General features: G+C 46.9%; 1 protein-coding gene across 1 annotated transcript in view; it reads right to left on the bottom strand.

Annotated features, from left to right (window-relative positions):
• Positions 1-27993, bottom strand: part of ryr2a (ryanodine receptor 2a (cardiac)) — a gene marked incomplete at its 3' end in the record, with an annotated part of 473963 nt that overhangs the window by 209042 nt on the left and 236928 nt on the right. Inside the window, 4 exon segments of the mRNA XM_029748619.1 lie at positions 10016-10224; positions 15459-15606; positions 20611-20770; positions 22225-22308. Coding sequence (XP_029604479.1) covers positions 10016-10224; positions 15459-15606; positions 20611-20770; positions 22225-22308 — 601 coding nt within the window.

Here is a 27993-nt window from a genome sequence, read left to right on the forward strand (position 1 = left end):
CATCATCCTTGCATATTCTTCACATTGTTCTGCCTTTAAATGTTATCTAAAAGGGGAAGACATATGACGTTTTTCCTACAGATCTACATGTAACAGTGTAGGTTCCGTCCCCTAACTAACTAGCCATTTCACATCGGTTACATACACAACCTGAGATGTCTTGTCCGCGTCTGTCTTCACCCCCCAGAGTGAATACTGGTGGAAACACTTTGTCAGCCATTACAGCTGGGAATCATTGTGAATAAGATTCGACCAACCTTTCCACAACTCTTAGGATGACATATAACCATTGTTTTTTTTGTAGAAAAATAAATAATAAAAAATGCTCAAGCTCATTAAATAAAATGCTCAAGCTTCTACACCTGCATTGTTTGCTGTTTGGGGTTTTAGGCTGGGTTTCTGTTTCAGCACTTTGAGATATCAGCTGATGTAAGAAGAAGGGCTTTATAAATACATTTGATTTGATTTGATTTTGATTTGATTAAATTTGTTTGGGAATCATTGATGCAATAATCACATTTTGTCTCTGAATTTCAAAACATATTTAAGGCAGGACTGAGACTGGACCACTCAGGAACATCTCTTGGAAAAGTCTTTCTGGTGTGTCTTTGGTATTAACATTTGTGTCCTGCAGAATAATAAACCCCCAAATACAAGGGTTTTCAGAAGACTGAGGTTTTCCTTCAACTTTTCACCTGGGCTTTGATCCTTTCAAATTTTAAATTTAAATTTTTTTTTCATCCTGACAAACTCCCCAGTCTCTACCGGACTTCAATTTGTTTGAAAATCAGAGACAAGGTTTTGAATATTGCTTGTCCATCAAAGATTCCCAAACAAATGTAATGAGCTTCAGCAAATTTTTTTTTTTACAAAAACTATGGATATACTGAATGTTGGCCTAAGAACTGTGTAAAGTTGGTCCAGATGTCATACAGCTGTAATGGAAAAGGTGTTTCCACCAAGTACTAACTCTGGGGTGTGTAGATATAGGCAATGTATTATAAACAACAGAGAGGGGTGACAGTCACGCTGCTATAGAAGAGTTCTAACAGAGGAGTGACAGTCAAGCTGCTATAGAAGAGTTCTAACAGAGGAGTGACAGTCAAGCTGCTATAGAAGAGTTCTAACAGAGGAGTGACAGTCAAGCTGCTATAGAAGAGTTCTAACATAGAGGAGTGACAGTCAAGCTGCTACAGAAGAGTTCTAACAGAGGAGTGACAGTCACGCTGCTATAGAAGGGTTCTAACAGAGGAGTGACAGTCACGCTGCTATAGAAGAGTTCTAACATAGAGGGGTGACAGTCAAGCTGCTATGGAAGAGTTCTAACAGAGGAGTGACAGTCAAGCTGCTATAGAAGAGTTCTAACATAGAGGAGTGACAGTCAAGCTGCTATAGAAGAGTTCTAACAGAGGAGTGACAGTCAAGCTGCTATAGAAGAGTTCTAACAGAGGAGTGACAGTCAAGCTGCTATAGAATAGTTCTAACAGAGGAGTGACAGTCAAGCTGCTATAGAAGAGTTCTAAGATAGAGGAGTGACAGTCAAGCTGCAATAGAAGAGTTCTAACAGAGGAGTGACAGTCAAGCTGCTATAGAAGAGACTTAACATAGCGGAGTGACCGTCATGCTGCTATAGAAGAGTTCTAACAGAGGAGTGACAGTCAAGCTGCTATAGAAGAGTTGTAACATAGAGGAGTGACAGTCACGCTGCTATAGAAGAGTTCTAACAGAGGAGTGACAGTCAAGCTGCTATAGAAGAGACTTAACATAGCGGAGTGACCGTCATGCTGCTATAGAAGAGTTCTAACAGAGGAGTGACAGTCAAGCTGCTATAGAAGAGTTCTAACATAGAGGAGTGACAGTCAAGCTGCTATAGAAGAGTTCTAACAGAGGAGTGACAGTCAAGCTGCTATAGAAGAGTTCTAACAGAGGAGTGACAGTCAAGCTGCTATAGAATAGTTCTAACAGAGGAGTGACAGTCAAGCTGCTATAGAAGAGTTCTAAGATAGAGGAGTGACAGTCAAGCTGCAATAGAAGAGTTCTAACAGAGGAGTGACAGTCAAGCTGCTATAGAAGAGACTTAACATAGCGGAGTGACCGTCATGCTGCTATAGAAGAGTTCTAACATAGAGGAGTGACAGTCAAGCTGCTATAGAAGAGTTCTAACATAGAGGAGTGACAGTCAAGCTGCTATAGAAGAGTTGTAACATAGAGGAGTGACAGTCACGCTGCTATAGAAGAGTTCTAAGAGAGGAGTGACAGTCACGCTGCTATAGAAGAGTTCTAACAGAGGAGTGACCGTCATGCTGCTATAGAAGAGTTCTAACATAGAGGTGTGACAGTCAAGCTGCTATAGAAGAGTTCTAACATAGAGGAGTGACACTCAAGCTGCTATAGAAAAGTTCTAACATAGAGGAGTGACAGGCACGCTGCTATAGAATAGTTCTAACAGAGGAGTGACAGTCAAGCTGCTATAGAAGAGTTCTAACATAGAGGAGTGACAGTCAAGCTGCTATAGAAGAGTTCTAACAGAGGAGTGACAGTCAAGCTGCTATAGAAGAGTTATAACATAGAGGGGTGACAGTCAAACTGCTATAGAAGAGTTCTAACAGAGGAGTGACAGTCAAGCTGCTATAGAAGAGTTCTAACATAGAGGAGTGACAGTCAAGCTGCTATAGAAGAGTTCTAACAGAGGAGTGACAGTCAAGCTGCTATAGAAGAGTTCTAACAGAGGAGTGACAGTCAAGCTGCTATAGAAGAGTTCTAACAGAGGAGTGACAGTCAAGCTGCTATAGAAGAGTTCTAACATAGAGGAGTGACAGTCACGCTGCTATAGAAAAGTTCTAACAGAGGAGTGACAGTCAAGCTGCTGCAGAAGAGTTCTAACAGAGGAGTGACAGTCAAGCTGCTATAGAAGAGTTATAACATAGAGGAGTGACAGTCACACTGCTATAGAAGAGTTCTAACATAGAGGAGTGACAGTCAAACTGCTATAGAAGAGTTCTAACAGAGGAGTGACAGTCAAGCTGCCTCCCCTCTCTCCCTCTCTGCACCCCTCCTCCCTCCCTCTGCCTCCTCCCTCTCCCTCTCTGCCCCCCCCTCCCCCTCCTCTCCCTCCCCTCCCCCCTCTATGATTACACGGAGAGTCCTTGAATCCTCAATCAGCCAACGCGTTCAGTCTATTTCCAGTCCCACAGTGTACTGGCTCCCCCCCTCCACTCCGTCCCACACACACACTTCTATGTAACCTCTCAGTGTCCTCTCACAGAGCAGAAATAGCTCCCCCCCTCTCTCCCAAATGGTACCCTATTCCCTCTGTAGTGCACTACGTTTCACCAGGATCCATAGAGCTCTGATCAAAAGTAGTGCACTACATAGGGAATAGGATGCCATTTGAATGGGCTTCTACACACAGTCACATTGGGAGATCTTTCTAGAGCCCAGTTCAATTGTGCATAAAGAGCATTTTTGTATCTCTAAATGATTAAACTAGAGAGAAATACACTGAGCGGACAAAACGTTAGGAACACCTTCCTAATATTTGAGTTGCACCCCCCATTTGCCCTCAGAACAGCTTCGATTCGTCGGGTCGTGGACTCTACAAGGTGTTGAAAGCGTTCCACAGGGGATGCTGGTCCATGTTGACTCTAATGCTTCCCACAGTTGTGTCCAGTTGGCTGGATGTCCTTTGGGTGGTGGACCATTCTGCATACACACAGGAAACTGTTGAGCGTGAAAAACCCAGCAGCGTTGCAGTTCTTGACACAAACTGGTGCGCCTGGTACCTACTACAATACCCCGTTCAAAGGCACTTAAATATTTTGTCTTGCCCATTCACCCTCTGAATGGCACACATACACAATCCATGTCTCAATTGTCTCAAGGCTTAAAAATCCTTCTTTAACCCGTCTCCTCCCCCTTCATCTACACTGACTGAAGTGGATTTAACAAGTGACATCAATAAGGGATCATAGCTTTCACCTGGATTCTACCTGATCAGTCTGTCATGGAAAGAGTTCCTAATGTTTCGTCCACTCAGTGTTACTACGCTACTTTCTTTCCATTGACTACAGGTGTTTACTACATTACACAAGCTGATGTTCTAACCACATCCACCAGGGGGAAGCACCCCTCTTTATAACCTCAGATTGGTGATGTTCTAACCCCCTCCACCAGGGGGAAGCACCCCTCTTTATAACCTCAGATTGGTGACGTTCGTATCCCATTTTATAGTACTGTTGATTTATGGGGGGGGGGGGGGGGGGTCGCAGGACTTGGAACGAAAATGATCACTTAAATAGCAGCCAACCGTTGTTAACTGCTGATATCCTACGGCGGGTCGGGATTCGTTTAAGTTAATTAAAAAAGAAGAAACGTGGTTCATTCTCTTTTTCTGTGATGGCAGCCTCCCGAAATGAACATCCAACATTACAAAATATAGATATAAGCGCTCTAGAAATTCACATCTAACCAACCAGTAGCCCTATTGTCAGAACCAGCTGTGGGGGGGGGGGGAGAGAGAGAAAGAGAAGAGAGAGAGAGAAGAGAGGAGAGGAGAGAGAGAGAGAGAGAGAGAGAGAGAGGAGAGGAGAAAGAGAGAGAGAGGAGAGAGAGGAGAGGAGAAAGAGAGAGAGAAGAGAGGAGAGAGAATAGAGAGAGAGAGAGAGCGAGAGAGAGAGAAGAGAGGAGAGAGAGAGAGAGAGAGAGAGAGAGAGAGAAGAGAGGAGAAAGAGAGGGAGAGAGAGAAAGAGAGGAGAGAGGAGAGAGAGGAGAGAGAGAAGAGAGAAGAGGTGAGAGAGAGAGAGAGAAGAGAGGAGAGAGAAGAGAGAGAGAAGAGAGGATAGAGAGAGAGAGAGAGAGAGAGAGAGAGAGAGAGAGAAGAGAGGAGAAAGAGAGGGAGAGAGAAGAGAGGAGAGAGAATAGAGAGAGAGAAGAGAGAGAGAGAGAGAGAGAGAGAGAGAGAAGAGGTGAGAGAGAGAGAGAGTGAAGAGGAGAGAGAGAGAGAGAGAGAGAGAGAGAAGAGCGGAGAGAGGAAAGAGAGAAGAGAGGAGAGAGAGAGAGAGAGAGAGAGAGAAGAGAGGAGAAAGAGAGGGAGAGAGAGAAGAGAGGAGAGAGGAGAGAGAGGAGAGAGAGAAGAGAGAAGAGGTGAGAGAGAGAGAGAGAGAAGAGAGGAGAGAGAAGAGAGAGAGAAGAGAGGATAGAGAGAGAGAGAGAGAGAGAGAGAGAGAGAGAGAGAGAGAGAGAGAAGAGAGGAGAAAGAGAGGGAGAGAGAAGAGAGGAGAGAGAATAGAGAGAGAGAAGAGAGAGAGAGAGAGAGAGAGAGAGAGAAGAGGTGAGAGAGAGAGAGAGTGAAGAGGAGAGAGAGAGAGAGAGAGAGAGAGAGAGAGAGAGAGAAGAGAGGAGATGAGAGAGAGTGTTCCCGTGTAGAATGTACATTTAAACAGTGCATTCAAGCCAAACGTTTTTCCTAAATTCATGATTTGACTGTCTAGTGACATGAGTGATTAACACTTATCAGAATGGCGACTTCAATCACAATGCAACACTTCAAGGTATAGCTAACAAGCTCTCCTCTACCAGCTGTCTTCTACCAGCTCTTCTGTACCAGCTGTCTTCTACCAGCTGTCTTCTACCAGCTCTCCTCTACCAGCTCTCCTCTACCAGCTCTCCTCTACCACGTCTCCTCTACCAGCTCTCCTCTACCAGCTCTCCTCTACCAGCTGTCTTCTACCAGCTGTCTTCTACCAGCTGTCTTCTACCAGCTCTCCTCTACCAGCTTTCCTCTACCAGCTGTCCTCTACCAGCTGTCTTCTACCAGCTCTCCTCTACCAGCTGGCCTCTACCAGCTGTCTTCTACCAGCTCTCCTCTACCAGCTGTCTTCTACCAGCTCTCCTCTACCAGCTCTCGTCTACCAGCTGTCTTCTACCAGCTCTCCTCTACCAGCTCTCCTCTACCAGCTCTCCTCTACCAGCTCTCCTCTACCAGCTGTCTTCTACCAGCTCTCCTCTACCAGCTGTCTTCTACCAGCTCTCCTCTACCAGCTCTCCTCTACCAGCTCTCCTCTACCAGCTCTCCTCTACCAGCTGTCTTCTACCAGATCTCCTCTACCAGCTGTCTTCTACCAGCTCTCCTCTACCAGCTGTCTTCTACCAGCTCTACTCTACCAGCTCTCCTCTACCAGCTCTCCTCTACCAGCTGTCCTCTACCAGCTGTCCTCTACCAGCTCTCCTCTACCAGCTCTCCTCTACCAGCTCTCCTCTACCAGCTGTCTTCTACCAGCTCTCCTCTACCAGCTCTCCTCTACCAGCTGTCTTCTACCAGCTCTCCTCTACCAGCTCTCCTCTACCAGCTCTCCTCTACCAGCTGTCTTCTACCAGCTCTCCTCTACCAGCTCTCCTCTACCAGCTGTCTTCTACCAGCTCTCCTCTACCAGCTCTCCTCTACCAGCTCTCCTCTACCAGCTGTCTTCTACCAGCTCTCCTCTACCAGCTCGCCTCTACCAGCTGTCTTCTACCAGCTCTCCTCTACCAGCTCTCCTCTACCAGCTGTCCTCTACCAGCTCTCCTCTACCAGCTCCCCTCTACCATCTCTCCTCTACCAGCTCTCCTCTACCAGCTCTCCTCTACCAGCTGTCTTCTACCAGCTCTCCTCTACCAGCTCTCCTCTACCAGCTGTCTTCTACCAGCTGTCTTCTACCAGCTCTCCTCTACCAGCTCTCCTCTACCAGCTCTCCTCTACCAGCTGTCTTCTACCAGCTCTCCTCTACCAGCTCTCCTCTACCAGCTGTCTTCTACCAGCTCTCCTCTACCAGCTCTCCTCTACCAGCTCTCCTCTACCAGCTCTCCTCTACCAGCTGTCTTCTACCAGCTCTCCTCTACCAGCTCTCCTCTACCAGCTGTCTTCTACCAGCTCTCCTCTACCAGCTCTCCTCTACCAGCTGTCCTCTACCAGCTCTCCTCTACCAGCTCCCCTCTACCAGCTCTCCTCTACCAGCTCTCCTCTACCAGCTCTCCTCTACCAGCTGTCTTCTACCAGCTGTCTTCTACCAGCTCTCCTCTACCAGCTCTCCTCTACCAGCTCTCCTCTACCAGCTGTCTTCTACCAGCTGTCTTCTACCAGCTCTCCTCTACCAGCTCTCCTCTACCAGCTCTCCTCTACCAGCTGTCTTCTACCAGCTCTCCTCTACCAGCTCTCCTCTACCAGCTCTCCTCTACCAGCTCTCCTAATCAATATGAGTGATTTATTACCACTTGTCAAAAACAACAGGGGTTTTTGGTGCTTGGGCAGTTTATAAGGTGTTTATAAGGTGTTTATAAGGTGCTTATAAGGTGTTTATAAGGTGTTTATAGGGTGTTTATAAGTTGCTTATAAGGTGATTATAAGGTGTTTATAAGGTGTTTATAAGTTGCTTATAAGGTGTTTATAAGGTGTTTATAAGGTGTTTATAAGGTGTTTATAAGGTGCTTATAAGTTGCTTATAAGGTGTTTATAAGGTGTTTACAAGGTGTTTATAAGTTGCTTATAAGGTGTTTATAAGGTGTTTATAAGGTGTTTATAAGTTGCTTATAAGGTGTTTATAAGGTGTTTATAAGGTGTTTATAAGTTGCTTATAAGGTGTTTATAAGGTGTTTATAAGGTGTTTATAAGTTGCTTATAAGGTGTTTATAAGGTGTTTATAAGTTGCTTATAAGGTGTTTATAAGGTGTTTATAAGGTGTTTATAAGGTGCTTATAAGGTGTTTATAAGGTGTTTATAAGGTGTTTATAAGTTGCTTATAAGGTGTTTATAAGGTGTTTATAAGGGCGCAGACGTCAGTTCAACGTCTAGTTTCAAAAGAAATGTGGATGAGTTGTCAACGAACGTGAATTCAACAGGAGAATTCACCATGTCATAGGAACGAGGCTAAAGGTTGGGTGGGGGGGGGGGGGGGGGGTGGGGGGGGGGGGGAGACATATCATTGATGGCTTCTTGCTAATCCAATCAGATGTCTTGGTTGAATAATGTGGAAACAACGTTGATTCAACCAGTTTGTGCCCAGTGGGTTATTTTAAAAGTCATGTGATCACTGTTGTCGTTGTTGTTGTTGCAAATACAGTGCATTCAGGAAGTATTCATACCCCTTGACTTATTCCGTATTTTGTTGTGTTAAATAGATTTTTTTTCTCACCAATTTACACACAACACCCCATAACGACATCATAACACCCCATAATGACACCACAACACCCCATAATGACACCACAACACCCCATAACGACATCATAACACCCCATAATGACACCACAACACCCCATAATGACACCACAACACCCCATAATGACACCACAACACCCCATAACGACATCATAACACCCCATAACGACATCATAACACCCCATAATGACACCACAACACCCCATAACGACATCATAACACCCCATAATGACACCACAACACCCCATAATGACACCACAACACCCCATAACGACATCATAACACCATCGTAATGACATCACAACACCCCATAATGACATCACAACACCATCGTAATGACATCACAACACCCCATAATGACATCACAACACCATCGTAATGACATCACAACACCCCATAATGACATCACAACACCATCGTAATGACATCACAACACCCCATAATGACATCACAACACCATCGTAATGACATCACAACACCCCATAATGACATAACAACACCCCATAATGACATCACAACACCCCATAATGACACCACAACACCCCATAATGACACCACAACACCCCATAATGACACCACAACACCTCATAATGACATCACAACACCCCATAATGACACCACAACACCCCATAATTACACCACAACACCATCGTAATGACACCACAACACCCCATAATGACATCACAACACCCCATAATGACATCACAACACCCCATAATGACATCACAACACCCCATAATGACATCACAACACCCCATAACGACACCACAACACCCCATAATGACACCACAACACCCCATAATGACACCACAACACCATCGTAATGACATCACAACACCCCATAATGACATCACAACACCATCGTAATGACATCACAACACCCCATAATGACACCACAACACCCCATAATGACATCACAACACCCCATAATGACACCACAACACCCCATAATGACACCACAACACCATCGTAATGACACCACAACACCCCATAATGACATCACAACACCCCATAATGACATCACAACACCCCATAATGACACCACAACACCCCATAATGACATCACAACACCCCATAATGACATCACAACACCCCATAATGACATCACAACACCCCATAATGACACCACAACACCCCATAATGACATCACAACACCCCATAATGACATCACAACACCCCATAATGACACCACAACACCCCATAATGACACCACAACACCCCATAATGACATCACAACACCCCATAATGACATCACAACACCCCATAATGACATCACAACACCCCATAATGACACCACAACACCCCATAATGACACCACAACACCCCATAATGACATCACAACACCATCGTAATGACATCACAACACCATCGTAATGACATCACAACACCATCGTAATAACATCACAAGGTCGGCGTCGCCGAACGAGTCCAAAAAAAAAAAAAAACGTGATTGCTTTATTTTTGATGATGTACCAGAAATCCCCAAATCAGGTTTCCCCTGACGACTGAGAGAATAACAGGCTGAAAAGCACGTCTGTAACTCAACTAAAGACCATATATAGATTATCATGGAAACTAGGTATGAACAAGTTCCTAGAAGTTGCCAAAAAGGAAATAGCAAAAGTTTCCTAAAGTCTAGGAAGGATGAAAGGCCTTCTGGGTAAATAAGGTGCTCTGATAGCACTGTGTACACATATGAAGGTCTCCACGTTGTAAACTTCTTCTACAAGTTGAAACATTTCTTTTAATAAACCTCAATTAACCTCAAATAAACATCAAATCAATCAGATTTTTTTTGGTGTGTGTTGGAAATTCCTGACTCACCTTGAATCCGTCGAAGACGAAAGCGTGTTGGTCAGAGCCCAGCTCCTGGTCAGGTAGACAGCCGGGCCGCGCCCAGCCCACCCTCATCTCCCCTGACGTCAGCACCTCAAACTCAAAGTACCACTTCCCGGCGTTCACGCTGTACGTCTTCTCTGCTCGGAAGATACGGAACCGCTCAGCAGACATGTTACTGATGTCTGCTCTGGCTGCTGAAACAACAGGGCCAGACAACATGTTACTGATGTCTGCTCTGGCTGCTGAAACAACAGGGCCAGACAACATGTTACTGATGTCTGCTGAAACAACAGGGCCAGACAACATGTTTACTGATGTCTGCTGAAACAACAGGGCCAGACAACATGTTACTGATGTCTGCTGAAACAACAGGGCCAGATAACATGTTACTGATGTCTGCTGAAACAACAGGGCCAGACAACATGTTTACTGATGTCTGCTGAAACAACAGGGCCAGACAACATGTTACTGATGTCTGCTGAAACAACAGGGCCAGACAACATGTTTACTGATGTCTGCTGAAACAACAGGGCCAGACAACATGTTTACTGATGTCTGCTGAAACAACAGGGCCAGATAACATGTTACTGATGTCTGCTGAAACAACAGGGCCAGATAACATGTTACTGATGTCTGCTGAAACAACAGGGCCAGACAACATGTTTACTGATGTCTGCTGAAACAACAGGGCCAGACAACATGTTACTGATGTCTGCTGAAATACTGAAACAACAGGGCCAGACAACATGTTTACTGATGTCTGCTGAAACAACAGGGCCAGACAACATGTTTACTGATGTCTGCTGAAACAACAGGGCCAGACAACATGTTTACTGATGTCTGCTGAAACAACAGGGCCAGACAACATGTTTACTGATGTCTGCTGAAACAACAGGGCCAGACAACATGTTTACTGATGTCTGCTGAAACAACAGGGCCAGATAACATGTTACTGATGTCTGCTGAAACAACAGGGCCAGACAACATGTTTACTGATGTCTGCTGAAACAACAGGGCCAGACAACATGTTTACTGATGTCTGCTGAAACAACAGGGCCAGACAACATGTTACTGATGTCTGCTGAAATACTGAAACAACAGGGCCAGACAATGAGAGCAAATCAAAAGGTTCATTCAGAAGGTTGCTGAGCAGACAACATGGATATAAAGAAAGTGACACCGGTTGAGTCAAAACAAAAAGTAATATTTTGAGGAGTTCATGTTGATGCAACCATGAAGGAGGGAGTTGAAGGTTCGAGTTGCCAAACGTCAGCCTCGAAACCTGAATGACTTGGAGAAGATCTGCAAAGAGGAGTGGGACAAAATCCCTCCTGAGATGTGTGCAAACCTGGTGGCCAACTACAAGAAATGTCTGACCTCTGTGATTGCCAACAAGGGTTTTGCCACCAAGTACTAAGTCATGTTTTGCAGAGGGGGTCAAATACTTATTTCCCTCATTAAAATGCAAATCATTTTATAACATTTTTTGACATGCGTTTTTCAGGATTTTTTTGTTGTTATTCTGTCTCTCACAGTTCAAATAAACCTACCATTATTCAAATTATAGACTGATAATTTCTTTATCAGTGGGCAAACGTACAAAATCAGCAGGGGATCAAATACTTTTTTCCCCTCACTGTACCTCCACAGCTAGCGCCACAGCTATCTCCACAGCTAGCGCCACAGCTATCTCCACAGCTATCTCCACAGCTATCTCCAAAGCTAGCACCACAGCTATCTCCACAGCTATCTCCACAGCTAGCGCCACAGCTAGCGCCACAGCTAGCTCCACAGCTAGCGCCACAGCTATCTCCACAGCTAGCGCCACAGCTAGCGCCACAGCAAAACCTATATTAAAATGATCTATGTCTGGGTGTTTATACAGACAACTGCTGCATGCTCCTGCAATAGAACAGTAAATCCAATCATTCCACGAGGAAACAGAACATCTCCTTGTATAAAATATTGTGCGTCATAAAAGCCCTCCTGAACAGACTAGTGGGCCAATTCATCATCGGGGTTATATAAGAGACTCTGTGGGGTTTTATGTGCAGTTGGTCGTTGATGAATGAGGGAGAGTAAGGGCACTGTCACTGCCAGGGGTAGTGGATTAAATCCAGGTCGCCGATGTGGAGGGAGGTGAGGTAGAGTGTTTGGACTAAACCATAAAGGAGGTGAGGGGTGTGTGAGGTAGAGTTTGGACTGAACCATGAAGGAGGTGAGGGGTGTGTGAGGTAGAGTTTGGACTGAACCATGAAGGAGGTGAGGGGTGTGTGAGGTAGAGTGTTTGGACTGAACCATAAAGGAGGTGAGGGGTGTGTGAGGTAGAGTGTTTGGACTGAACCATAAAGGAAGTGAGGGGTGTGTGAGGTAGAGTGTTTGGACTGAACCATGAAGGAGGTGAGGGGTGTGTGAGGTAGAGTGTTTGGACTGAACCATAAAAGAGGTGAGGGGTGTGTGAGGTAGAGTGTTTGGACTGAACCACGAAGGAGGTGAGGGGTGTGTGAGGTAGAGTGTTTGGACTGAACCATGAAGGAGGTGAGGGGTGTGTGAGGTAGAGTTTGGACTGAACCACGAAGGAGGTGAGGGGTGTGTGAGGTAGAGTGTTTGGACTGAACCATAAACGAGGTGAGGGGTGTGTGAGGTAGTTTTTGGACTGAACCATGAAGGAGGTGAGGGGTGTGTGAGGTAGAGTGTTTGGACTGAACCATAAAGGAGGTGAGGGGTGTGTGAGGTAGAGGGTTTGGACTAAACCATAAAGGAGGTGAGGGGTGTGTGAGGTAGAGTGTTTGGACTGAACCACGAAGGAGGTGAGGGGTGTGTGAGGTAGAGTGTTTGGACTGAACCACGAAGGAGGTGAGGGGTGTGTGAGGTAGAGTGTTTGGACTAAACCATGAAGGAGGTGAGGGGTGTGTGAGGTAGAGTGTTTGGACTGAACCATAAAGGAGGTGAGGGGTGTGTGAGGTAGAGTGTTTGGACTGAACCATAAAGGAGGTGAGGGGTGTGTGAGGTAGAGTGTTTGGACTGAACCATGAAGGAGGTGAGGGGTGTGTGAGGTAGAGTTTGGACTGAACCATAAAGGAGGTGAGGGGTGTGTGAGGTAGAGTGTTTGGACTAAACCATGAAGGAGGTGAGGGGTGTGTGAGGTAGAGTGTTTGGACTGAACCATAAAGGAGGTGAGGGGTGTGTGAGGTAGAGTGTTTGGACTGAACCATGAAGGAGGTGAGGGGTGTGTGAGGTAGAGTTTGGACTGAATCATAAAGGAGGTGAGGGGTGTGTGAGGTAGTGTTTGGACTGAACCATGAAGGAGGTGAGGGGTGTGTGAGGTAGAGTTTGGACTGAACCATAAAGGAGGTGAGGGGTGTGTGAGGTAGAGTGTTTGGACTGAACCATAAAGGAGGTGAGGGGTGTGTGAGGTAGTTTTTGGACTGAACCATGAAGGAGGTGAGGGGTGTGTGAGGTAGAGTGTTTGGACTGAACCATAAAGGAGGTGAGGGGTGTGTGAGGTAGAGGGTTTGGACTAAACCATAAAGGAGGTGAGGGGTGTGTGAGGTAGAGTGTTTGGACTGAACCACGAAGGAGGTGAGGGGTGTGTGAGGGTAGAGTGTTTGGACTGAACCACGAAGGGGGTGAGGGGTGTGTGAGGTAGAGTGTTTGGACTAAACCATGAAGGAGGTGAGGGGTGTGTGAGGTAGAGTGTTTGGACTGAACCATAAAGGAGGTGAGGGGTGTGTGAGGGTAGAGGGTTTGGACTGAACCATAAAGGAGGTGAGGGGTGTGTGAGGTAGAGTGTTTGGACTGAACCATGAAGGAGGTGAGGGGTGTGTGAGGTAGAGTTTGGACTGAACCATAAAGGAGGTGAGGGGTGTGTGAGGTAGAGTGTTTGGACTAAACCATGAAGGAGGTGAGGGGTGTGTGAGGTAGAGTGTTTGGACTGAACCATAAAGGAGGTGAGGGGTGTGTGAGGTAGAGTGTTTGGACTGAACCATGAAGGAGGTGAGGGGTGTGTGAGGTAGAGTTTGGACTGAACCATAAAGGAGGTGAGGGGTGTGTGAGGTAGTGTTTGGACTGAACCATGAAGGAGGTGAGGGGTGTGTGAGGTAGAGTTTGGACTGAACCATAAAGGAGGTGAGGGGTGTGTGAGGTAGAGTGTTTGGACTGAACCATAAAGGAGGTGAGGGGTGTGTGAGGTAGTGTTTGGACTGAACCATGAAGGAGGTGAGGGGTGTGTGAGGTAGAGTGTTTGGACTGAACCATAAAGGAGGTGAGGGGTGTGTGAGGTAGAGTGTTTGGACTGAACCATGAAGGAGGTGAGGGGTGTGTGAGGTAGAGTGTTTGGACTGAACCATGAAGGAGGTGAGGGGTGTGTGAGGTAGAGTGTTTGGACTGAACCATAAAGGAGGTGAGGGGTGTGTGAGGTAGAGTTTGGACTGAACCATAAAGGAGGTGAGGGGTGTGTGAGGTAGAGTGTTTGGACTGAACCATGAAGGAGGTGAGGGGTGTGTGAGGTAGAGTGTTTGGACTGAACCATGAAGGAGGTGAGGGGTGTGTGAGGTAGAGTGTTTGGACTGAACCATAAAGGAGGTGAGGGGTGTGTGAGGTAGAGTGTTTGGACTGAACCATAAAAGAGGTGAGGGGTGTGTGAGGTAGAGTGTTTGGACTAAACCATGAAGGAGGTGAGGGGTGTGTGAGGTAGAGTTTGGACTGAACCATGAAGGAGGTGAGGGGTGTGTGAGGTAGAGTGTTTGGACTAAACCATGAAGGAGGTGAGGGGTGTGTGAGGTAGAGTTTGGACTGAACCATGAAGGAGGTGAGGGGTGTGTGAGGTAGAGTTTGGACTGAACCATGAAGGAGGTGAGGGGTGTGTGAGGTAGAGTGTTTGGACTGAACCATAAAGGAGGTGAGGGGTGTGTGAGGTAGAGTGTTTGGACTGAACCATGAAGGAGGTGAGGGGTGTGTGAGGTAGAGTTTGGACTGAACCATAAAGGAGGTGAGGCGTGTGTGAGGTAGAGTGTTTGGACTGAACCATAAAGGAGGTGAGGGGTGTGTGAGGTAGAGTGTTTGGACTGAACCATGAAGGAGGTGAGGGGTGTGTGAGGTAGTTTTTGGACTGAACCATGAAGGAGGTGAGGCGTGTGTGAGGTAGAGTGTTTGGACTGAACCATAAAGGAGGTGAGGGGTGTGTGAGGTAGAGTTTGGACTGAACCATAAAGGAGGTGAGGGGTGTGTGAGGTAGAGTGTTTGGACTGAACCATAAAGAAGGTGAGGGGTGTGTGAGGTAGAGTGTTTGGACTGAACCATGAAGGAGGTGAGGGGTGTGTGAGGTAGTTTTTGGACTGAACCATGAAGGAGGTGAGGCGTGTGTGAGGTAGTGTTTGGACTGAACCATAAAGGAGGTGAGGGGTGTGTGTGTGTGCTTTGACTGTACCGTGGTCCTGATCCGGAGCCTCCAGGTTGTATCCGTACCCCAGCAGAGTGCGGACAGCCTCCCTCAGACTGTCCTTGTTGGACTTCTTGGTCCTCTCGTCCAGCAGAGTGTACGGAACCAAGCGTGGGTTCCTACGATTCTTCACATCCTTCACAAGGAAGGGGGAGATAGTTAGGACTTCATAAACACACTGAACTAAAGAAGAGGCGGACTTCATAAACACACTGAACTAAAGAAGAGGAGGACTTCATAAACACACTGAACTAAAGAAGAGGAGGACTTCATAAACACGCTGAACTAAAGAAGAGGAGGACTTCATAAACACGCTGAACTAAAGAAGAGAAGGACTTCATAAACACGCTGAACTACCAGTCATCCCTTCTCCATCCTCCATGTAGCAGCCCTACCAGTCATCCCCTCTCCATGTAGCAGCCCTACCAGTCATCCCTCTCCATGTAGCAGCCCTACCAGTCATCCCCTCTCCATGTAGCAGCCCTACCAGTCATCCCCTCTCCATCCTCCATGTAGCAGCCCTACAGTCATCCCCTCTCCATGTAGCAGCCCTACCAGTCATCCCTCTCCATCCTCCATGTAGCAGCCCTACCAGTCATCCCCTCTCCATCCTCCATGTAGCAGCCTACCAGTCATACCCTCTCCATGTAGCAGCCCTACCAGTCATCCCCTCTCCATCCTCATGTAGCAGCTCCCTACCAGTCATCCCACTCTCCTTCCTCCATGTAGCAGCCACCAGTCATCCCCCTCTCCATCCTCCATGTAGCAGCCCTACCAGTCATCCCCCTCTCATGTAGCAGGCCCTACCAGTCATCCCCTCTCCATCCTCCATGTAGCAGCCCTACCCAGTCATCCCCTCTCATGTAGCAGGCCCTACCAGTCATCCCCTCTACCTTCCTCCATGTAGCAGCCCTTACCAGTCATTCCCCTCTCCATGTACGCAGCCCTACCAGTCATCCCCTCTCCGTTCCTCCCCCCCCCCAATTGTATGCAGCCCTACCAGTCATCCCCTCTCCATACTCCATCTGTAGCAGCCCTACCAGTCATCCCCTCTCCATGTCGCAGCCCTCCCAGTCATCCCCTCTCCATGTAGCCAGCCCTACCAGTCATCCCCGTCTCCTTCTCCATGTAGCAGCCCTACCATCATCCCCTCTCATGTTAGCAGCCCTACCAGTCATCCCCTCTCATGTAGCAGCCCTACCAGTCACTCCCCTCTCATGTAGCAGCCTCATGTAGCAGCCCTACCAGTCATCCCCTCTCCATGTAGCAGCCCTACCAGTCATCCTCTCCATCCTCCATGTAGCAGCCCTACCAGTCATCCCCTCTCCATGTAGCAGCCCTACCAGTCATCCCCTCTCCTTCCTCCATGTAGCAGCCCTACCAGTCATCCCTCTCCATCCTCCATGTAGCAGCCCTACCAGTCATCCCCTCTCCATGTAGCAGCCCTAGCAGTCATCCCCTCTCCTTCCTCCATGTAGCAGCCCTACCAGTCATCCCCTCTCCATGTAGCAGCCCTACCAGTCATCCCCTCTCCATGTAGCAGCCCTACCAGTCATCCCCTCTTCTTCCTTCATGTAGCAGCCCTACCAGTCATCCCCTCTCCATGTAGCAGCCCTACCAGTCATCCCCTCTCCATCCTCCATGTAGCAGCCCTACCAGTCATCCCCTCTCCATCCTCCATGTAGCAGCCCTACCAGTCATCCCCTCTCCATCCTCCATGTAGCAGCCCTACCAGTCATCCCCTCTCCATGTAGCAGCCCTACCAGTCATCCCCTCTCCATGTAGCAGCCCTACCAGTCATCCCCTCTCCATCCTCCATGTAGCAGCCCTACCAGTCATCCCCTCTCCATGTAGCAGCCCTACCAGTCATCCCCTCTCCATGTAGCAGCCCTACCAGTCATCCCCTCTCCCTTCCTCCATGTAGCAGCCCTACCAGTCATCCCCTCTCCATGTAGCAGCCCTACCAGTCATCCCCTCTCCATCCTCCATGTAGCAGCCCTACCAGTCATCCCCTCTCCATGTAGCAGCCCTACCAGTCATCCCCTCTCCATCCTCCATGTAGCAGCCCTACCAGTCATCCCCTCTCCATGTAGCAGCCCTACCAGTCATCCCCTCTCCTTCCTCCATGTAGCAGCCCTACCAGTCATCCCCTCTCCATCCTCCATGTAGCAGCCCTACCAGTCATCCCTCTCCATGTAGCAGCCCTACCCAGTCATCCCCTCTCATTCATGTAGCAGCCCTACCAGTCATCCCCTCTCCATGTAGCAGCCCTACCAGTCATCCCCTCTCCATCCTCCATGTAGCAGCCCTACCAGTCATCCCCTCTCCTTCCTCCATGTAGCAGCCCTACCAGTCATCCCCTCTCCATGTAGCAGCCCTACCAGTCATCCCCTCTCCATGTAGCAGCCCTACCAGTCATCCCCTCTCCATCCTGCATGTAGCAGCCCTACCAGTCATCCCCTCTCCATGTAGCAGCCCCTACCAGTCATCCCCTCTCCTTCCTCCATGTAGCAGCCCTACCAGTCATCCCCTCTCCATGTAGCAGCCCTACCAGTCATCCCCTCTCCATGTAGCAGCCCTACCAGTCATCCCCTCTCCATGTAGCAGCCCTACCAGTTATCCCCTCTCCATCCTCCATGTAGCAGCCCTACCAGTCATCCCCTCTCCATGTAGCAGCCCTACCAGTCATCCCCTCTCCATGTAGCAGCCCTACCAGTCATCCCCTCTCCTTCCTCCATGTAGCAGCCCTACCAGTCATCCCCTCTCCATCCTCCATGTAGCAGCCCTACCAGTCATCCCCTCTCCATGTAGCAGCCCTACCAGTCATCCCCTCTCCTTCCTCCATGTAGCAGCCCTACCAGTCATCCCCTCTCCATGTAGCAGCCCTACCAGTCATCCCCTCTCCATCCTCCATGTAGCAGCCCTACCAGTCATCCCCTCTCCATGTAGCAGCCCTACCAGTCATCCCCTTTCCTTCCTCCATGTAGCAGCCCTACCAGTCATCCCCTCTCCATGTAGCAGCCCTACCAGTCATCCCCTCTCCATCCTCCATGTAGCAGCCCTACCAGTCATCCCCTCTCCATGTAGCAGCCCTACCAGTCATCCCCTCTCCATGTAGCAGCCCTACCAGTCATCCCCTCTCCATCCTCCATGTAGCAGCCCTACCAGTCATCCCCTCTCCTTCCTCCATGTAGCAGCCCTACCAGTCATCCCCTCTCCATGTAGCAGCCCTACCAGTCATCCCCTCTCCATCCTCCATGTAGCAGCCCTACCAGTCATCCCCTCTCCATGTAGCAGCCCTACCAGTCATCCCCTCTCCATGTAGCAGCCCTACCAGTCATCCCCTCTCCATCCTCCATGTAGCAGCCCTACCAGTCATCCCCTCTCCATCCTCCATGTAGCAGCCCAACAGTCATCCCCTCTCCATGTAGCAGCCCTACCAGTCATCCCGTCTCCTACCCCTCTCCCTCCTCCTCCATTCAGCCCTTCCTCCGTCCATCCCCTCTCCTACCACTCTCCCTCCACCCACCACTCTCCACCCTGTAGTATAGTCTGTAGTCTAGTCTGTTGTCTAGTCTGTAGTCTGTAGTATAGTCTGTAGTCTGTAGTCTGTAGTCTAGTCTGTAGTCTGTAGTCTAGCCTGTAGTCTGTAGTCTAGTCTGTAGTCTAGCCTGTAGTCTGTAGTATAGTCTGTAGTATAGTTTGTAGTCTGTAGTATAGTCTGTAGTATAGTCTGTAGTCTGTAGTATAGTATGTAGTCTGTAGTATAGTCTGTAGTCTGTAGTATAGTCTGTAGTCTGTAGTTTAGTCTGTAGTCTGTAGTCTGTCATCTAGTCTGTAGTCTGTAGTCTGTAGTCTAGCCTGTAGTCTGTAGTCTGTAGTCTAGCCTGTAGTCTGTAGTATAGTCTGTAGTCTGTAGTCTAGTCTGTAGTCTGTAGTCTAGTCTGTATTATAGTCTGTAGTCTGTAGTATAGTCTGTAGTCTAGTCTGTAGTCTGTAGTCTGTAGTCTAGTCTGTAGTCTGTAGTCTAGTCTGTAGTCTAGTCTGTAGTCTGTAGTCTAGCCTATAGTCTGTAGTATAGTCTGTAGTCTGTAGTCTAGTCTGTAGTCTAGTCTGTAGTCTAGTCTAGTCTGTAGTCTGTAGTATAGTCTGTAGTCTGTAGTGTAGTCTGTAGTCTAGTCTGTAGTCTGTAGTCTAGCCTGTAGTATAGTCTGTAGTCTGTAGTCTAGCCTGTAGTCTGTAGTCTAGTCTGTAGTCTGTAGTCTAGTCTGTAGTTTGTAGTCTAGCCTGTAGTCTGTAGTATAGTCTGTAGTCTGTAGTCTAGTCTGTAGTCTGTAGTCTAGTCTGTAGTCTAGTCTGTAGTCTGTAGTCTAGTCTGTAGTCTGTAGTCTGTAGTCTAGTCTGTAGTCTGTAGTCTAGTCTGTAGTCTAGTCTGTAGTCTGTAGTCTAGCCTATAGTCTGTAGTATAGTCTGTAGTCTGTAGTCTAGTCTGTAGTCTAGTCTGTAGTCTAGTCTAGTCTGTAGTCTGTAGTATAGTCTGTAGTCTGTAGTATAGTCTGTAGTCTGTAGTGTAGTCTGTAGTGTAATCTGTAGTCTAGTCTGTAGTCTGTAGTCTAGCCTGTAGTCTGTAGTCTAGTCTGTAGTCTGTAGTCTAGTCTGTAGTTTGTAGTCTAGCCTGTAGTCTGTAGTATAGTCTGTAGTATGTAGTCTAGTCTGTAGTCTAGTCTGTAGTCTGTAGTCTAGTCTGTAGTCTGTAGTCTAGTCTGTAGTCTAGCCTGTAGTCTGTAGTCTGTAGTCTAGTCTGTAGTCTGTAGTCTAGTCTGTCATCTAGTATGTAGTCTAGCCTGTAGTCTGTAGTCTAGTCTGTAGTCTAGCCTGTAGTCTGTACTAAACTAAGGTTAACTTGAGCTGACAGGCAGAGCAGGGAAACTCCAGACACCTCCAGGTGATGATAGTTCTAGTTACAGCAGCACCTCTGTAGTTGGGCCCATTACAGATGCCAAGGGGTCTTAGACCTTTTCCATTAGAGGGGTTGGTGAGCTGTTTCAGCACCCTGGTCAATGCCCTCACCACCACCACCACCACCACACCGCTGCAGCCCGGCTGCACACACAAACACACACACCTTTGGGTGACACACCTGCTGGATGCCGTAGGTCCAGCCCTGGCGTATGCGATCCCTAGCCCACACATTGTGAGCGTTCTCCGCCAGCTTGTCCACCATGGCCTCCTGGGTAGAGGCCAGCTTGATGTGGCCCAGGTCCATAGGAGCAGGCTTGTAGCCACTAGACAGCTCATAACTGGACCAGAGAGGAGGCAGGTACACATAGAAGGAGAAAACATTAGTCTGGGGAGACGCTGTTGGATGGAAGAAAAACAGTTTGGCATGAAAATGTTTACCCATCTGGTATAGGTTAAAACAGACACCCAACTGGTTTAGGTTAAAACAGACACCCATCTGGTAAAGGACTAGGTTAAAACAGACACCCATCTGGTAAAGGACTAGGTTAAAACAGACACCCAACTGGCAAAGGACTAGGTTAAAACATTAAAACAGACACCCATCTGGTAAAGGACTAGGTTAAAACATTAAAACAGACATCCACATGGTAAAGGACTAGGTTAAAACATTAAAACAGACACCCATCTGATAAAGGACTAGGTTAAAACATTAAAACAGTCATCCATCTGGTAAAGGACTAGGTTAAAATATTAAAACAGACATCCATCTGGTAAAGGACTAGGTTAAAACAGACATCCATCTGGTAAAGGACTAGGTTAAAACAGACACCCATCTGGTAAAGGACTAGGTTAAAACAGACACCCATCTGGTAAAGGACTAGGTTAAAATAGACACCCATCTGGTAAAGGACTAGGTTAAAACAGACATCCATCTGATAAAGGACTAGGTTAAAACATTAAAACAGACACCCATCTGGTAAAGGACTAGGTTAAAACATTAAAACAGACACCCATCTGGTAAAGGACCAGGTTAAAACATTAAAACAGACACCCATCTGGTAAAGGACTAGTTTAAAACATTAAAACAGACATGCATCTGGTAAAGGACTAGTTTAAAACATTAAAACAGACATCCATCTGGTAAAGGACTAGGTTAAAACAGACACCCATCTGGTAAAGGACTAGTTTAAAACATTAAAACAGACACCCATCTGGTAAAGGACTAGGTTAAAACATTAAAACAGACACCCATCTGGTAAAGGACTAGGTTAAAACATTAACACAGACACCCATCTGATAAAGGACTAGGTTAAAACATTAAAACAGACACCCATCTGGTAAAGGACTAGGTTAAAACATTAAAACAGACACCCATCTGATAAAGGACTAGGTTAAAACAGACACCCATCTGGTAAAGGACTAGGTTAAAACATTAAAACAGACATCCATCTGGTAAAGGACTAGGTTAAAACAGACACCCATCTGGTAAAGGACTAGGTAAAAAAATTAAAACAGACATCCACATGGTAAAGGGCTAGGTTAAAACAGAAAAAGAGCAGGTAAGGCACAAGCTAAGGCAAAATATGCACTTAAACTGAAATGTGTACCAGTACATCCAACACACTAGCAGTCATTTGCACAGTTGTTGACATTGCACTTGGAGGAGGTAGACAGCTATGAGCAGAGACGTCAATCTTAGCTACGAGAAGCAGAGGCTGGAGAACATACAGCAGGTACTAACTGTTGTGTAATAAGACGGTACAGAACGACTGAAGTGAGGAAAGTGACTCACGTGGCGGAGAGCTTGAGGTTCTTCACCTTCTCCACGGCGTGCTCATCAGCCAACCCCACGTGGCAACCCAGGGCCAAGAGAGTCCTTCAGACCAATCAGAAAGGAGAAGCATTTAGTCAACTTCACTAGAGGGTGTGACTAACTTCACACAAATCAAATTAAATGTTATTTGTCACATGCCCTCGAATACAACAGGTGTAGTAGACCTCACAGTAAAATGCTGAATACAACAGTTGTAGTAGACCTTACAGTGAAATGCTGAATACAACAGGTGTAGTAGACCTCACAGTGAAATGCTGAATACAACAGGTGTAGTAGACCTCACAGTGAAATGCTGAATACAACAGGTGTAGTAGACTTCACAGTGAAATGCTGAATACAACAGGTGTAGTAACCTTACAGTGAAATGCTGAATACAACAGGTGTAGTAGACCTCACAGTGAAATGCTGACTACAACAGGTGTAGTAGACCTCACAGTGAAATGCTGAATACAACAGGTGTAGTAGACCTCACAGTGAAATTCTGACTTACAAGCCCTTAACCAACAATGCAGTTTTAAGAAAAATAAATGTTAAGTAAAAAATAGAAAATAAAAGTAACAAATAATTAAACAGCAGCATTAAAATAACAAGTGAGGCTATATACAGGGTGTTACGGTACAGAGTCAATGTGGAGGCTATATACAGGGTGTTACGGTACAGAGTCAATGTGGAGGCTATATACAGGGGGTACCGGTACAGAGTCAATGTGGAGGCTATATACAGGGTGTTACGGTACAGAGTCAATGTGGAGGCTATATACAGGGGGTACCGGTACAGAGTCAATGTGGAGGCTATATACAGGGTGTTACGGTACAGAGTCAATGTGGAGGCTATATACAGGGGGTACCGGTACAGAGTCAATGTGGAGGCTATATACAGGGTGTTACGGTACAGAGTCAATGTGGAGGCTATATACAGGGTGTTACGGTACAGAGTCAATGTGGAGGCTATATACAGGGTGTTACGGTACAGAGTCAATGTGGAGGCTATATACAGGGTGTTACGGTACAGAGTCAATGTGGAGGTGATATACAGGGGGTACCGGTACAGAGTCAATGTGGAGGCTATATACAGGGGGTACCGGTACAGAGTCAATGTGGAGGCTATATACAGGGGGTACTGGTACAGAGTCAATGTGGAGGCTATATACAGGGGGTACCGGTACAGAGTCAATGTGGAGGCTATATACAGGGGGTACCGGTACAGAGTCAATGTGGAGGCTATATACAGGGGGGTACCGGTACAGAGTCAATATGGAGGCTATATACAGGGTGTTACGGTACAGAGTCAATGTGGAGGCTATATACAGGGTGTTACGGTACAGAGTCAATATGGAGGCTATATACAGGGGGTACCGGTACAGAGTCAATGTGGAGGCTATATACAGGGTGTTACGGTACAGAGTCAATGTGGAGGCTATATACAGGGGGGTATTACGGTACAGAGTCAATGTGGAGGCTATATACAGGGGGTACCGGTACAGAGTCAATGTGGAGGCTATATACAGGGTGTTACGGTACAGAGTCAATGTGGAGGCTATATACAGGGTGTTACGGTACAGAGTCAATGTGGAGGCTATATACAGGGGGGTATTACGGTACAGAGTCAATGTGGAGGCTATATACAGGGGGTACCGGTACAGAGTCAATGTGGAGGCTATATACAGGGGGTACCGGTACAGAGTCAATGTGGAGGCTATATACAGGGGGTACCAGTACAGAGTCAATGTGGAGACTATATACAGGGTGTTACGGTACAGAGTCAATGTGCTGGGGTACCGGTTAGTCAAGGTAATTGAGGTAATATGTACATGTAGGTAGAGTTAAAGTGACTATGGATAGATAATAAACAGAGAGTAGCAGCAGCGTAAAAGAGGGGTCTGGGTAGCCCTTTGATTAGATGTTCAGGAGTCTTATGGCTTGGGGGTAGAAGCTGTTAAAAAACCTTTGGACGTAGACTTGGTGCGCCGGTACCGCTTGCCGTGCGGTAGCAGAGAGAACAGTCTATGACCTGGGTGGCTGGAGTCTTTGGCAATCTTTAGGGCCTTCCTCTGACACCGCCTGGTACAGAGGTCCTGGATGGCAGGAAGCTTGGTCCCAGTGATGTACTGGGCTGTACTCACTACCCTCTGTAGTGCCTTGCAGTCAGAAGCCAAGCAGTTGCCATACCAGGCGGTGATGCAACCAGTTAGGATGCTCTCGATGGTGCACCTGTAGAATCTTTTGAGGATCTGAGGACCCATGACAAATATTGTCAGTCTCCTGAGGGGGAATAGGCTTTGTCGTGCCCTCTTTACGACTGTCTTGGTGTGTTTGGACCATTGTAGTTTGTTGGTGATGTGGACACCGAGGAACTTGAAGCTCTCAACCTGCTCCCCGTCAATTTTTTACTTAACATTTATTTAACCTTGTTCAGGGGCAGAACGACAGATTTTTACCTTGTCAGCTCGGGGATTCAATCCAGTAACCTTTCAGTTACTGGCCCAACGCTCTAACCACTAGGCTACCTGCCTCCCCGATGAGAATGGGGGCGTGCTCGGTCCTCATTTTCCTGTAGTCCACAATCATCTCCTTTGTCTTGATCCCGTTGAGGGAGAGGTTGTTGTCCTGGCATCACACGGCCAGGTCTCTGACCACCACCCTATAGGCTGTCTCATCGTTGTCTGTGATCAGGCCTACAGTACCACAGTTGTGTCATCGTTAGCACAATGTTAGCCAAAGATAAGCTAGTGCCTCGTTAGTCTTGCAACAAACAAGAGCACGGTTCTCAACTGACAAGTAGTGAAGATAGGACATTCGGTGTAGTCAAAGCAGCCCGGTAGTGGGTTGACCTCAACGAGAGAGTGAGCTAGTAATTCTACCCTTCCAGGGACCATTCTTGATCCACGCAGGAAACTGTTGAGGGTGAAAAACCCAGCAGCGTTGCAGTTCTTGACACAAGTGCCGGTGCGCCTGGCACTTACTACCCATACCACGTTCAAAAGCACTTAAATCGTTTATATTCCGAATGGCACAAATACATAATCAATGTCTCAATCTTTCTTTAACCCGTCTCCTCTCCTTCATCTACACTGATTGAAGTGGATTTAACAAGTGACATCAATAAGGGATCATAGCTTCCACCTGGATTCACCTGATCAGTCTATGTCACAGAAAGAGCAGGTGTTCCTAATGTTTTGTCCACTCCGTGTATAGTACTTGGTCTGTCTGATCTGATGGCTCGTGCTCCATGAGAGTCCAGTATGAAACACAGTTGTTTAATCCATGTTGTGAAAACTACTGGATACTTAAAAGACTTAATAGTTTACAACAAGAAGACCCTGGTGGGCAGTTCTGATCCAGTCCCTCCCTGCCTCCAGACGTGTCCCAAAATGGAACTCTATTCCCTTTATAATGCATTGCTTTTGACCAGGGCCCATAGGGCTCTATTTAAAAGTAGTGCACGATATAGGGAATATGTTGCCATTGAGCCACACACACACACTCCATTATAATGCACTAAGTATAATTACAATAAACGCTCTCCAGCCGTGTCCGCATCCCAAATGGGACACTTTTCCGTACATAGTGCACTACTTTTGACCAAATTCCTATGGGCCCTGGTCAAAAGTAGTGTTCTATATAGGGAATAGGGCTGTAGTATAAAGTAGTGCACTATATAGGGAATAGGGCTGTAGTATAAAGTAGTGCTCTATATAGGGAATAGGGCTGTAGTATAAAGTAGTGCCCTATATAGGGAATAGGGCTGTAGTATAAAGTAGTGTTCTATATAGGGAATAGGGCTGTAGTATAAAGTAGTGCACTATATAGGGAATAGGGCTGTAGTATAAAGTAGGGCTCTATATAGGGAATAGGGCTGTAGTATAAAGTAGTGCTCTATATAGGGAATAGGGCTGTAGTATAAAGTAGTGCACTATATAGGAAATAGGGTTGTAGTGTAAAGTAGTGCTCTATAGTGTTCTATATAGGAAATAGGGTGCCATTTGGGACATTCATGTGTCTGAGATTCAGGTCACGGAATTCATTTCTGCATTTAGATGGCACTCCGTCTCGGTCTTCACCCCTCTCTCTCTCTCTCTTCCTCTCTCTCCTTCTCCTCTCCTCGAAATATGCAATTAATTAAAACAAACAAAAGTTGTCCCTACAGGTTTTTAAATTACTCCTGGAATTCAAATGCAGCGGTATGTTGCTGAGAGAGTAGTAGCCTAGCGGTTCGTGGAGAGCTAAACCAGGTATTGAAAAATCATTTCTCCTGTCAAAAGGTTAATTGATCACAGAAATGGATAAGAGTCGAGTCGAACACAAAGACGAAACCCTCTGTGATGATGTACGGATCAAGAGAACTTGGGACATGTTTGAAAAATCATAAACTGACTGCAATATAGTTCAAAAGTATGTTTGTTCTACAGAAATCCATTCATCAGACCATTCCTCCATTCCATTACATGCCTTTTTCTGTGTCGTTTTGGCCACATGCCAAAACCACATACCACTTAGGGCTGCTTTTGCTAGATTCAACCTATTCCTGGACTAAACAACATGATCACTGAAAGTGCTTTTTAATCCAGGAAAAGGTACGTCTGTGAAATCTGTGTCCGGGAAATCAACTTTTATTGCCTGATCGTGTGGTAATCACCAACCCGTCGATCTTCAAGGTATTCTTAGTCAATCACCCAACATTTAGATTACTATAAGGGATTGTACCCAGCAGGAATAGTATGTAGGGTGGTAACTAGGGATTGTACCCAGCAGGAATAGTATGCAGGGTGGTAACTAGGGGTTGTACCCAGCAGGAACAGTATTCAGGGTGGTAACTAGGGATTGTACCGAGCAGGAATAGTATGCAGGGTGGTAACTAGGGATTGTAACCAGCAGGAATAGTATGCAGGGTGGTAACTAGGGATTGTAACCAGCAGGAATAGTATGCAGGGTGGTAACTAGGGATTGTACCCAGCAGGAACAGTATGCAGGGTGGTAACTAGGGATTGTAACCAGCAGGAACAGTATGTAGGGTGGTAACTAGGGGTTGTAACCAGCAGGAACAGTATGTAGGGTGGTAACTAGGGATTGTAACCAGCAGGAACAGTATGCAGGGTGGTAACTAGGGATTGTACCCAGCAGGAACAGTATGTAGGGTGGTAACTAGGGATTGTAACCAGCAGGAACAGTATTCAGGGTGGTAACTAGGGATTGTAACCAGCAGGAACAGTATGTAGGGTGGTAACTAGGGGTTGTATCCAGCAGGAACAGTATTCAGGGTGGTAACTAGGGATTGTACCCAGCAGGAACAGTATGCAGGGTGGTAACTAGGTGTTGTACCCAGCAGGAACAGTATTCAGGGTGGTAACTAGGGATTGTACCCAGCAGGAACAGTATGTAGGGTGGTAACTAGGGGTTGTATCCAGCAGGAACAGTATGCAGGGTGGTAACTAGGGATTGTAACCAGCAGGATCAGCATTCAGGGTGGTAACTAGGGGTTGTACCCAGCAGGAACAGTATGCAGGGTGGTAACTAGGTGTTGTACCCAACAGGAACAGTATTCAGGGTGGTAACTAGGGGTTGTACCCAGCAGGAACAGTATGCAGGGTGGTAACTAGGGATTGTACCCAGCAGGAATATTATGCAGGGTGGTAACTAGGTGTTGTACCCAACAGGAACAGTATTCAGGGTGGTTACTAGGGATTGTACCCAGCAGGAATATTATGCAGGGTGGTAACTAGGGGTTGTA

This window comes from Salmo trutta, unplaced genomic scaffold (genome assembly GCF_901001165.1).
Source record: "Salmo trutta unplaced genomic scaffold, fSalTru1.1, whole genome shotgun sequence".
In the NCBI taxonomy this organism is placed as follows: Eukaryota; Metazoa; Chordata; class Actinopteri; order Salmoniformes; family Salmonidae; genus Salmo; species Salmo trutta.